This window comes from Epinephelus lanceolatus, chromosome 19 (assembly GCF_041903045.1).
Source record: "Epinephelus lanceolatus isolate andai-2023 chromosome 19, ASM4190304v1, whole genome shotgun sequence".
In the NCBI taxonomy this organism is placed as follows: Eukaryota; Metazoa; Chordata; class Actinopteri; order Perciformes; family Serranidae; genus Epinephelus; species Epinephelus lanceolatus.
Genome location: NC_135752.1, coordinates 23,255,563 through 23,269,657, shown reverse-complemented (window position 1 = coordinate 23,269,657; position 14,095 = coordinate 23,255,563). Strand labels below are relative to the sequence as shown.

At 39.2% G+C, this 14,095-nt stretch overlaps 1 protein-coding gene across 5 annotated transcripts in view; it reads right to left on the bottom strand.

Moving 5' to 3' along the window:
- Positions 1–14,095, bottom strand: part of nsmfa (NMDA receptor synaptonuclear signaling and neuronal migration factor a) — a 69,339-nt gene that overhangs the window by 20,056 nt on the left and 35,188 nt on the right. For 4 of the 5 annotated variants that reach the window (XM_078161891.1, XM_078161894.1, XM_078161893.1 and 1 more), the window contains 2 exons: positions 11,062–11,114; positions 7,990–8,079 (listed from right to left, as the gene is read on the bottom strand). In XM_078161891.1, coding sequence (XP_078018017.1) covers positions 7,990–8,079; positions 11,062–11,114 — 143 coding nt within the window. The remainder of the gene's footprint in view (positions 1–7,989; positions 8,080–11,061; positions 11,115–14,095) is intronic. The other variant, XM_078161892.1, reaches the window with a different exon arrangement.

The following is a 14,095-nucleotide window of genomic DNA, read 5'->3' as shown; positions in this document are numbered from 1 at the left end:
GAGAAAAAAGAAGAGACAGCTGGCTGACGGAGAAAAAAGAGTGAGTGATAGTGAGTGTGGCAGCAGGATGTCTGGCATCAGCTAACAAGGAGAGCTGCGAAAACCAAACTGGGATCAGAGGGCGACTATTCTAAGAAGGGAAGGTGTTGCATACCATCAAATCGTGCTTCTTTGACAGGTTATCATAATGTATATTACACACTATGTTAATGTTTAAAATAAACGATTGACTGAATAGTACTTTGATGAGTTACATCACTCAAAATATTTAAATATAACTGTATCATGAGCAGAATGAATAAAGATCAAAGAACTCATTAGGAACACAGTGTAATAAAGCATAATATTGGTAATCTGAATGTTTGAGAAGAAAGGATCATTGGGTATTTTCAGGTGACCGACATGATTCCACATCTGCTCTAAAGACTTCTAAACAATGATGAGGCAGATGCACTCATTAGCACGATAGCTTGTCATTCAAGTAAACTAACACCTTGAGGGGGATTCATTACTGTGGTGTCAAACTCCTACATCTAATACAACCAACAATGATCAGCATGAGGAGCGAGGACAACTTATTAACAGCAGAGTTTTTCCATTTGTCACAGCAAGAAAACAGGTGTAACTGATGACATTGTCAAAGCTCACTGACCTGGTTTACACTTACATGGAGTGGGGTGATCGTTAACTTTATTAATTACACCATTGCTTTTATACGGAAGCCCCGAGAGGCAAGTGAGGGTGAAAATATGGTGATCCATCTTCTAAGTCTGAACTAAATGCTTTTCTCTCCTGTGATTATGACTCAAGAACAGATGAAAACAAAGGTTTTTCCAGGATAATCTTGCTTAAAAAATTATCTAATTATCTGTCAAACATTTAAACAAAGGTACATGAAAAGAAAACATAACAGTATTGTTACATAACTTGCTAACACATTATACAAGGGCTGGGGGATATGGCCTATACATTTATCCTAATATATTTAGGCTATCTAGCGACACACAATATATATTTTGATATCTTGAAATTTCCTCTAAACTACTGTAGATGATTAAACTAGTAACTACAATTACAATAGCATTTAATACAGTAGCTACTGTAGAAGAATGTTTTTTAACCTTCATTTTAGATTTTCAATATAAAAAACACTCAGTATATCATTGTAATAATTTACTAATATCACAAATATCCTCACAGGTGGAAAAACAAAAAACAAGTCCTAGGACTTCAACGTTACTAGTAAAATGAAATACATATACACAGCAATAGAGGACACACTGCTACTCAGTTAGACCATTAAGATTCACCACTGTTGAGATACTCCAGTACAGGACTCCAAATTCTGACAAATATTTGAATCTTATTCTTATTAAAGAATCTTCCCAGTTCTTCTCAAAGGCATTAAAGAGACATTCAAATACACAAATAATGTCCAACATGTCCAAAGAGAATGTGTTAATGTCCCGTCTGCCTGTTTACACCTACTAGGGGGGAAACATCAGGGTAAATCTTTTGCAATCTGTCTTTGGAGTAGTATAGCCAATGCACTGTTTGACATTGTATCAGATTGTGTCTAGAGTTAACTGAACATTTGTGCGCATTATATAATAAATAGTGTTATAATGACATAAATCAAAGTGAAACCATTGGTGCTTTCACTCTAAAGCACTTAGCTCATCTCGGCCCAGAAGTGTTGATGTCTTTGCTTTGCACTTCAGAATTCCGTTCGATGAACGCTAACATCTGTCAAAGCTTCCTGTTGACAGATATTAGCAGTTACAAAGCAGAGAGTTACACCATTACTGCACCGCTGTTGAGCTTGAGGACCTATTAACTGTGAGCTAACAGCTCTCTAGTTCACATATAATATAATAAGTTGCACTGGTGTTTCGTTGTCACAAAATTTGAATAAATAGTAGAAGTCTGGAGCCCTGCAGATACAGCAACACACACCTCACCTGCTCACACTGTCGCTCTGGAGAGAGTAATCTGGATAGGCGTGGGTGTGGGCTTAGGTGTGGGTGTGGCATATCATGTTTGTGAGTCTTATTCTGTTTTTGTGTCTGTGAGAGGGAGTGAGCAAAAGAAATGCCAAAGCAAGTCTCATGCCGTTGTCTTAAAAACGATGTGACAGTTTATACACCATATTCACGATATAGTCAATGCATATATAACACATGGAACATCCAGTATATTCAAGTATAATCGGTATATGTCACTCTGTCACACCCCTAACATGTTCCTTGTGTATGAAACTTACCTGGAAGAAAACATGAATGCTTTTAGTCCTGATCAAACAGTGGTAATGGTGCACGTCAGCCTCTTGTGGCCAAAATAAGTATCACAACAACAAAAACTTCGAGAACTTATCCTGAAAAAACTTCTTCTTTTTTTTTTAACTGGCAAAAGTCTCTTCCCCACCTGTTTCATGGATTAATTTTAAGGCACTTAAAAAGATTATCCTGGCAAAATCTTTTTTCCATCTGTCTTAAGTCATAAACACAGGATATAAAATAGTCAGACTTAGACAATGGATCAGTAGAATGATTTTTCTCATTTGCCTGTTAGAGCTTCTGTATTTTCTTGCTATGACAAGTCAGAAGTCTGCAGTAAAAATATTTTCGAAAAACCAAAATGACTACAGAACCACTGAAGAACTGATTCATATTAAACCACCATAAGTTACACAATAAAAAGCAGAAAGCAGCACCTGACTGATACATTCTCTTGTTTAATACTATCGGACAATTTTTGCGTCCGATAGCATGTTGCGCCCTCTTCATCTTAGACATTGTTCCTAATGCTTTAACTGCTGTAAATGGGCAGTGTGGACTCTAGCAGAGGGAGATGAAAAGTAAGCTCCTCAAGCTTGCCATTTATGGAGATAAAATATATATTTTGTTATTTTCTTTTTGCTATTTTATAGACGTTTTCTTGGCTTTGTTTGATGTCTTTACCACTTAACTGACAGACCAAACGAGAGGCAGGTGTTTGTTAGCTCTGAGCTGTCAGTGTTTCTTTGATCTGTGGCCAGGTGATGTGACACAGTTTTTAATCCCTCAGTTGATAATCATTTCACATGTTCTTGTCGAAATTCCTCAAGTGTATATTATTCATATTTTCATCAGACACCAAACTTAAAATGATTATTGGCTGATACATCAATGGAGGATTGTTTTTAGAACTCCTGATATCTGCTTTGGTAGCTGCCGCAAAAATCCAGTATTAGTCAACTTGTTGTTCAGAGATTTTGTAAAGAAAAACTGTAGGTATCCAGAGTGAAATAGCAGTTTGAAAAGAGAGAACAAGAAAAGAGAGCATGAAAAAGGAGAAAATGACAAGCAAGATTAAAGATTAATGTTGCTCCTCCAGAGAACAATACCTTTCCCTCAGGAAAGAGGAAGAATGAAGCATCAACCACACCATTAGACTGTCATCAACAGTTCATTTATCTTTCATCACACTCTGAAACACTGAAGATGGAGGTGGAGAAAAAACACAAAACCACAGATACTCAGACATAGACAAACAGCACATGCAAACAGTGTGTGTTGATACTCGTATTCAAAGCCTTCAAGAAACACTTAAGACACACGCTCCTCGCATTAACATTTGTACCAGCTGACACACATTCGGACTGAGACGCACACTCCAATTTGGAAGACATACTCACAGAAAGAGAGAGCATCACAAAGTTGAAGAAAGACCCACGGTCATAGGGAGACAGATGGACAGGGTCAGAGTCAACAGCAGAGACAGTCAGTTTGTACGTGTGATGGTGTGTTTAAGTGCCAAGTGTCTTTGGATTTTTTTTGTGTGTTTGGTGTTCTTGATCTGCCAAAATCAGGAATTGGCTGTAAAACAGTGATGACAAAATGTCACCTTAGAGATCTACACTACAGTACATACAGTGCAGTATACTGTTATATCACGAGTCCTATTTGGCATGTGTCTGTGTGGAAAAAGTGGCTTCAACTTTCAAGTAACTAAATCAGCATAGAGAACACTGATGGAAATTCGAGTCACTTTAGGCTCCCTTCCAGTTGGCCGATTATGAAATGAGTTAAGAAGTTAATTTAGCATTATCATAATTGAAAAACATTTATTTACTCCGTTTTACATTTTCCTAAAGGAACAGTTTGTTGGGGGATATATTGGCAGAAAAGGAACATAATATAATGATTATGTTTTCTTTAGTGTAAAATTACCTGAAATAAGAATCGTCTGGGTTTTGTTACCTTAGAGTAACATGTCTACGCTGGGAGCAGGTCATGTTGCATTGGCATGCTTCTACAAACTGGCTCAAGACAGGGCCATTTGATTTTCTTGTTTCCGCCAATAGTGTTGGAAAAACACAGATTTTTATTTTATTTTATGTGAAACTACTTTATTCAGTGTTTTTAACAGTTTAAATCACCAGGTGTGTTTGTTTTGGAGAGGAAGAGACCTGTGCAGATAATTCAACTCATGGTAAAAACCTCCCAAATTTCTGGATAAAAAATTAAGTAAGCACACATTAGGGCTGGGCGATATGACCAAAATCTCATATCCCGATATAGCCCTAGAGCACACAATAGCAGGTGCTGGACTAGCGGTCAGTCTGCAAAGAGCCAAACGAGTGTTGCACGGTATACCGATACTAAAATAGTACCGCGGTACTAGAGTATTCCAAAAGGTGCTATACTGCATTTGGAAAATACAGGTACTTTGAAATTGATTCAATTCATTAATTTAGTTAATTTATTTTACTCAATTATGCACACAAATGCCTTTCTTGTTCCTATTGGAGCACAGATTACACAAGTGGTGTGTATGATAACACCTGTATCAACATTGGCAGCTGGCACATGTGAAAAAAGACAAGAGAAAGTCTGCCTCGCAAAGGGAGACAACACGAGACAACACAAACTTGGTGAAACATTTGAGCAACCAAACCTTGACGTCCGTACCAAGGTACTTACCGAACCATGATTTTTTGCTACCGTTACACCCCTACTATTTATTGTTCTAAAGGTTTGTATCCAAAAGGACTTTTCCTTAGGAGAAGTACCGAAAAGTATCGAAATTCATATTGGTATCGGTACCGAAACAAAGATTTTGGTATCGTGACAACACTAAGCCAAAAAGCATTGGAGAAACATGATTTGTTACATAAAACTGCTTTATTTTTATTTATTTTTTTTGTGGTTTTAATAACCGGGTTTATTTGTTTTGGAGAGGAAGAGGCCTCTGTGGGTTATTCAGCTCCCGCTAAAAACCTCCTGAACAATGAACACTGAAGGAATTCTAACCTGGAAAAGTTTCAGCTGATTGCAATCTGCAGTCCTCACCACTAGATGCCACTAAATCCCCCCCAAATCTTACACACTGTCCCTTTAAAACTTAATATGTAAAAATCAATCTTAATATCCAGATAAGCTCCAGCATTTCAAATCAGCTGAGGGAGGAAAGAAGAAAGAGGAAAAAAATGGAAGTGGTAACTAATAACAGCTGTCGGATAAAGAGACAAAGCACTCTCCCACTCATACATTGCCAAATAATCGTAGGAAATAACTGGTAAACATGTAAAGTGCAAGTACCTCAAATTTGTACTTAGTTGTACAAAGTACACAGTGACTGTACATTAGGCTTTTGCTGGCAGTACATTATGTACTATACTTTGCATTATTTCTGACTGGTTGACCTTCATTTTCGACTACAGATTATTTGGCCTCATTCCATCGGTACAGTAAGTCGGCTCGTATATCAAAGTGCTTATTACCAGACCCTTTTTTATGGCTGACAAATGCCGCTAAGTGGCTTTCAACTCTGTATGAGCCGCCTGTGTATGGAAATTAATTAGTGACCAAAGCACTGAGTGAGCACAAAGCAAATTTAAGCTGTAATCAATCTGCCAGTCAAGATGTGAGGGCACAGCGGGTCAAACGGGTTATTTATAACTGCACACTTTGTCCATTGTTCTCACAAGTCCTGCTGCAGCTGTTTCAGATGATTGTAAACACTCGTGAACAAGAGGACACTGAAACAGTTTTTGATTAACATCTTTAAAAGGACATGTTTGTATCTGGCAGTTGTTGTGATATTTGATTAACTTTGTCTGTAGACAAATGAGAATTGAGTGTTCTTGGAAGTGGTTTTACATTTACATAAATCGGACCAGGTTGATTTTTACTTTTTCCTCTCTCTGTTAATGCTGGGAATACAAACTGATTATTAACCATGTAATTGACATTACACACGACTTTACAGAACTTGTTAAATGTGTATTATGTTACTGTGTGTGTAACAATGCTCTCTCATTGCTAAATGACAGAACAGGTTGATTTCTACTGATTTCCAAATTGACTTATATGACCTTCGGTTACAGTTACCATCATACTAGTATACTGACTACATTGCTATTAAAAGAAGTCAACAGTAACTTCAAGATGTGAACACGATCTCAGGGTCAAAGTCCTGTGTTTGTTTGACCCCTCTCGCCCACCCATCTGGTTCTTCTTCGATATTTGTACATTACGCAGACTTTGTCGCTTTTTATGCTAAGTCACATAACTTCCTCTTTTTGCACCGGTAATAACTGACCCTTCACTTAGTCCCGCCCCTCAAAAGCAGACTGGCCAATCATAACATAGCTTAAGATCCAACAACACAGCTGTGCTCCATTGACTCAAATGTAGTCGTTTCAGATTTCCTTCATTTTCAGGCAGGTTTTGTGGATCTGGAGCTAAATGTTGTGCCTGGGGCACGTTGTGTATTAATGATACTCGTTACCTGGAGAGGTTGGAAAAACATATACGTTTCTTCCCTGTTTCAAAACCAAAATCAAACCCTGAAAAGTGTAGGGTTAGCTAGCTAGCTACTGAAGATATAGCCTACTGAATGTATACACATGCTGCTTTTGCTTTTTAATGATTATAACAGTGAAACAAAGACCAACCCTGCTGTACAGGAACCAGTGAAGGGAAGCATGGAAACTTTGCTGATTTCCAACCAGCTGTGTGTCATTGCATTGTGTGCAGATGAACATTGTTTGACTTCCCCCAGAGTTCCTCGCTTGTCTGCCGGCGAGCCAAACAACATTCATCTGCACACTGCGATGCCACACAGCTGGTTCAATATCAGCAAAGTTTCCCTTTATATTCATTGTCTTGTGTGGCGATCAGCAGTGATGTGGTGGTTCACTTTTACACTGTGACCTGTAGCCTATAGTTCGGCTTTAGCTTCTAACTATCTTTGTCTTTTTGACCTGTTGTTGCTGCTAAGTGAGTCTGACGTCCTGGATATATCCTTCAAAGGCATATAGTGGACACTTCTGTCTGCTTCTCTTTGAAATCCCTTTTTCATCTTTCAAAAACTTTGATAATATTTCTCCAGGGAGTGCAGTTAGTTACAGTGTGGGCTCCATGTTAGCTCAGACAGGTTGACGGACCATCACAAAGGGGTGGTTCTTAGTAAAGGGTCAATTACTATGTCCACTAGAGGGCGCCTGCCTTACAATAAATGTTAGCACAGGTTGTAATTAGCTGCATGTGGTAATTTTTTCAGTGCAAGGGGGCTGGTTTGTAAACAAGCTTGCGAGCTAAAGTTAAAGTAAAAGCCAATCCTAGATTCTCTCTCATCTGGCATTTCACGTCGCTATATTTGCATTATATTGGCACTGTATCTCATGGATGCATGATGGGTACTGTCTGGCACGTGGTCGCTACCTTTTCATAAAGCCCTGACCTCACCTGTGCGCTCAAACAAGAAAGTTCTGGCAGAAGGCAGAGTCTCTGCAGATAAATAAGTCTATACATTGTTTTGTTTTTTACAAAAATTCTGCATAGTTAATCTTTATTGTGATTTGGTTACTTCAGAGTTAAAGCCTCCTTCCATATTTTTTTAATTGCCACTTAATTAATCGTAAGAAACTGTGTGTGTCAGCGTCTGTGTGTGCACGTGTGTGGGTGTGTGTAGATGCACATGCGTGAGTCTGTGTTAACTCACTGTCTCTGGGTTCATGAGGAGGGTCTGTCTTGACAGGGGTGGGGTCACTCCAGGAACGGTTGAAACTCTTCGATCTACGCTCAGCGAATGCTAGTGCAGGTGGGGAGAGATAGTCACACAAACACACCACACACACTAACGAGCTCACAAACTGGACGTCTCGTCTACACACTCACCACCTAAAACACATAAATGGAAAGACTAATGCAGCTCACAAATATAGTGTACACACAATGCCATCCCTCCTCTGCACATACACACAAACAAATGCCTGCACGTACAAACCGTCAAACACACACAGACACACACATACAGTACGCCAACAATCATCCATCTTTAACATTATAAAGAAGCCTGCTGCTCATCATCAGTACAGATTTAAAAGGACTGTCCTTGTTTCACAGATTTATTGAGCCTTGATAAAATCTGCTCTGCTTTGAAGAGTAATCGCTGTGCTCTTACAATATTTTTAGACTACTTGAAAGTGTTTGACACGGTTAATCAACAGTGTCCCTCAAGGCGCCATATTTTTGGTCCTCTGTGGTTTCTAGGCTGATGGATCCTCGCTAACGCTTCTGTTCATTTTCCTGTGACTCCAACTTGTTCTTTTCAAGTACAAATGTCTTTTCATTAGCTGAATTGTTCATAAGGTCAGCTTTTTAATGATTTCATGTTTTTACTCATGATCAAAAGGACATTTTTTTTTAAAAATATAGACATTACAAGAATTGCTTTATAACTTGCAATCATATCAAAACATTATCTCATATTTCATGATCTCAACATCAAAGGAACTCTATGAACCTCTTTTTGATTTTTATAGTCGTAACCGGATTGATCTAAGGGGGTCTAAGGTGTGATTGGGCCCAGGATCGTTATGCATCATTTGTTTCATTTGACTTAAAGGAATAATTCACTCCGCAAATGACCATTCAACTAGTCACCCTGTGTTACACTGAATTTGTGAAGAAAATGTGTTTTTTCTTGCATGCCTCCTGTGAAAGAAGAATCCAAAAACAGAAAAAATGATTGACGAATTGAAGTCATAGGTGATCCCAGTACTCAGTACAGCTCAGTACTTCCAAAACAGACCACCCTTTCTGATGGAGGACTAACCTGTAAGTGAGACTTACTCATCCTCTCTTTAACATCAGACTCCATTGACCAAAACAGTAATTTTACCTCACTGAACACAGGAGCTGCTGATCTACCACTGCCTTGATCGATCAATTGCTTGTGTTATTATGTGACTTTAGTGATTCCGAACACTGTCTCGATTGGTAGTTTGTTTATGTTGTTGTGTTCGGAATCACCAAAGTCACATAATAACACAAGCAATTGATCGATCAAGGTAGTGGTAGATCAGCAGCTCCTGTGTTCAGTGAGGTAAAATTACTGTTTTGGTCAATGGAGTCTGATGTTAAAGAGAGGATGAGTAAGTCTCACTTACAGGCTAGTCCTCCATCAGAAAGGGTGGTCTGTTTTGGAAGTACTGAGCATAGGACTGGATAAATGAGACTTGGATTATACTGCACGAGTTGTGTGAGAGTTTGTAACATAAAGTTTTGATACAGTTTTCCTGTTGTTAAAAGCACTCACCTATTACCTAAAGTCATCAAGAAAAAAATACTTTTTTGGATTTTTTGTTCACCGGAGGCATGTGAGAATGTGTTCAGTGAGGTAAAATTACTGTTTTGGTCAAATGGACACTGGCTTTAAAGAGAGGATGGATAAGTCCCTCAGCAGTACTGAGAACTCGGAATGTCTACGACTCCAATTTATCGATCATTGTTTTCTGTTTTTGGATTCTTCGTTCACCAGACGTGAGAAAAACAAAGCTTTCTTCACAAATTCAACCTAACACAGAGTGAGTAACTGGTATACAAATGCTCATTTGGGTGGTGAAATATTCCTTTAATCAACATTGCAGCCTTTGGACCAGATTCTGTGACACTGAGGAGAATTTCTGCTCACCCAAAGCTATGCAGAGATGTGAGGGGAAAAAACTGTCTGAAGAAGAAATTGGCTCCAGGAGAACTACTTCCTCCTCACAGCAGGGAGAGTCTGAGGTGCTGAACAACTTTACTGACATTACTGTGAGCAGCATCAAGATTTTGGGGCATAGAAAAAAATGTGACACATTTGTGGGGTTTTAATTGGGTTCAGGCTCATCTGCCGTAATAGCTTTTCTTCTTTTATTCTGACTTAATCGTACTGGACCAGACAGTAATGGCAAAAATTGCTGTTGGGTGATTTTCACAGCACTTCTGCAAACAAATTGCCCATGTTTCTGTTAGAAATAACTATTCTTAATTGGTCGTCAAATTTTGCTCTTCAGATGATGAATGAGTCTTAAGTGTTAAATATGAAATGAAAAACGACATCTTTTTTGAAGCCTTTGGTGCCAAATTTTGCACAGACTGTATAATTACAACACTTTTCACCTCTCCAACCTACTTGACACATTGAGTTTAATTTGTCCTGTCCTGTTTTTGTTCTAATTTTCAGTATCAAAACACTGGACAAACTAATATATTACAAACCAGTCACATAACAAAATTACACTCACATTGCCACTGAAGCCACATCTAATCCAGACTAAGTAATCCGTACATTTTGGTGTTCTATCAATGTCTTATAGATTTGTAGCAACACTCACACACATAGACACACAACCCTTCTGTCCCTTTGCATTTTGCATTATTAAAAATATGTCATTTAGCATCTTTGCCGCTAAACTTTGCAACCAACCAACCAAAACAACAACCTCCAAACATTTAAAGCGATGCAACAGGAAAGACCACCCACAACTCACACACTCATATACACACACATGCACAGACTCATCGCTGGCTTGTTATCAACACACACACACACACTATTGAACACATAATCCTCAATGTGAAGCAATAGAGCGTTACAGAATCTCCGTGAAGCAGCAGCGTTTGGTGCCTTGCACATGCAAAAAACACACCAGAAAAACAGAAAAATAACACAGATGATGGCGGGTTGAACAACATCACAGTCAATTTGAGCAAACGTATCAACCACACACACACATCTCTGACTCACTCTGTGCTTTCATCCTCCTGCTGCCCACCATCCGAAGATGCTTCCGGAAGTTCCTGTGGGTAGAGGAATCAAAGCCGAGAAGGGATAACAGAGGATAGAGGAAGAACCAAAATGTAAAGAGGAGAAGGAGGAAAGAGGGAGGGGTGGGCGGGAAATAACAAAAGCAAGGAAAGACAAATAGGAGAGTTTAGTGTCAAGCGTCTATTTCTACTATTTAAAAAAGAGATAATTATAGGTAAATATACTAATTTCCCTGTCAACGTGAATGGAAAGTACTTGTCACAGGAGCAGTGTGGGTGTAATGTAACGCATTGCCAAAGTACCTCTTTTCATTCTTTATAGTGTAGGTTTATGAGACGCAGGAGATTCATTCATGTAGCAACAGCCAAAAGGGAAGCCCTTCTTTAGTATTTTGTAGGTTTGATGCATCTGCTCTTGGCTGAACGGCGTCAGAGGCAATGATTTGGTGCATACTGGTGTGTGTTCCCTTACTTTGTTTCAGGCGGAGGAGATGCTGCTTTGTTGATCCGTGTTGTGTCTGCATGTGTTCAACAGCGGTGGGTTTTGGCCAAGACGTTCATGTCTGATCTGTTTTCTTTGTATTTGGGGCTAAAGCCTGACATGTACTACATTTCTGAGGCTGGTAGGATGACGGTATTTGAGACTTGAAAAGAAAATCTGGCTGATATTGTCATCATTTTCCTAGTAACTGCACAACATTAACGTTTTTGAAAAGGATTGCTCAAATTTGGTTACGAAAGAATAGTGTCTGGATCGGCTGAGCGTTACACAATTACAATGTTCAGAAGATCCTGTAGAACCAGCTACATGTTCACTGGATGCCATTGACTTTAAGTTTCAAATCTAAAAATGTATAAATGAAATTTTGTCTTGTTTCAACATATGTTAACTTAGAAAACTCTTCTGTTCTGTGCTATGACCAGATGCTCCAACAACAACTTTAATTGTGAACAACATAAAGTAACATCTACAAACCTAGTTACACCGCATTCTTCCTGGCCAATGCTCTACTTTTACATTAGCTTGTGTTTCAGATTTTTATTAGATTATATATTTTTTAAGCTCTTTTATATCCACACTGTGGAGCTCAGAAGGAAGCAGAAAAAGCTTGTGTCATCACCAATTTCACACTAGTATTTTAAGACTTAACCACATTCACATGGGTGTCTTTCATCTGTTGAAGGGTTCGACTGCTGACCGTGAATAACCCAAACATACTCCAACCGTACTTTTGAGACTGTCCTCCTCCAAGATATGACCACATAGGTTGCCTCTATAAGAGGCAATTACGACCTATGTGTACGTTTATTGTTAGGCGGCGACCTCTAGTGGCTGTGGTAATTATGAGGTGAGCAAAAGAGAATGTTAGGGAATGTAGTAGAAAGAGCGACAAAGTACACTAAGGGTGGATGGGTCAAACAAGCACATGACTTTCAGCCAGGAGACCATTGTTCGTGTCCTTGGTGAAACCAAAAGTCAATGTTGGGTTATTTTAACAACAGAATGGAAAGAGTTTTGAAGTCTTAACCTAACCACATAGTTTTATTGCCAACTGAGATCATTACACAACGTTAACCATGAGTTTAAAACCGCAACCATCGACGGTCATATTCAAGCTTTTCTGTTATCCACCAGTTGTGGCGTTAATCTAGGAATGGCTCCTGTGGGTCGTATTAGAGGTACATGAACAAATGCCCAATGGCATGGGTGCTTAAAGTTTTAATGACTAAGTGCCAATTCAGGAAACAAATATATATTGAGGGCTGCATGGGATTAGTGCAGTTGTGAGTTCATTCATTCATTTTCCATAACAGCTTATCCTGTTGGGTTGTGGGGGGGCTGGAGCCTATCCCAGTTGACATTGGGCGGGAGGCAGGGTACACCCTGGACAGGTCACCAGACTATCACAGGGCTGACACATAGAGACAGACAACCATTCACACTCACATTCACACCTATGGACAATTTAGAGTCACCAATTAACCTGCATGTCTTCAGATTGAGGGAGGAAGCCGGAGTACCTGGAGCAATCCCACCCTGACATGGAGAGAACATGCAAACGCCACACACCTGGGTTTGAGCCTCCCACCCTGGGTTCGAACTAGGAACCCTCTTGCTGTGAAGCAACAGTGCTAATCACTGCACCACCGTGACTTGTCCACTGAAATCGCCGATTCTAGCTAACGGCACTAGCATTGATGAAAGAAAGTAATTTTTCGCTACACCTTTGAGGTGTTCTTGTGCAGTTTAATGCAGCTGCCTTGTAGTTTATTAAATATAAGCTATTGACAGTGAAAGTGTTGAAATGGACCGCGAGTGATTTAAGTATGATGCAAGCATTTCACGTCATGTTCGGGGGCCACACAAAATATTTCTGAGGGCCCCCATTGGTTGCACTCTGTTTTCACTTATGTGGTCGTATAGGTTGGAGGACTTAGCAATGGAAATAATGTTACAATAATGGTGGCGTAGCTTAAGAGCACAGCACATAAATGAGCTGGCGGATACTCAATGCCTCCATATTGGCCGGTTAATCATCACTCAGGCTCCATTAGAGTCTGTTACTGGTTACAGGATCAAACACATCAAATTTAACATCTTTGGGCTAAAAGAGCCTGGATGCACAAAGGAGGCTTTTCTTATCCTCATTATTCAAATGTGGTTATAAAGAATCGAGACTACTGTATCTCATTGCGGCTAATCATGGGCTAATGATGCTCTACAATGAAAGAATATTCATCAGAGGAGTCACAGGTGCAGAACTGTGGCGTCAGCCTGACAGAGTAAGACTGTAATTGTGACAGACTATTTAAAGATTAAGTTTATACTTGCCAAAGAGTAAAACAGCATTATATATATAATTTAAGGTTTGATCCCCATGTTTCGGAAACATGGTTGTCATCACACTCGGTCTGTTCCCTAATTCCTAATTTTACACTGTCTAATGACAGAATATGTCAAACTATCAAACACAAACATGTTGAGATTGTTTCAGTTTGAAAGGCTTTGTTAC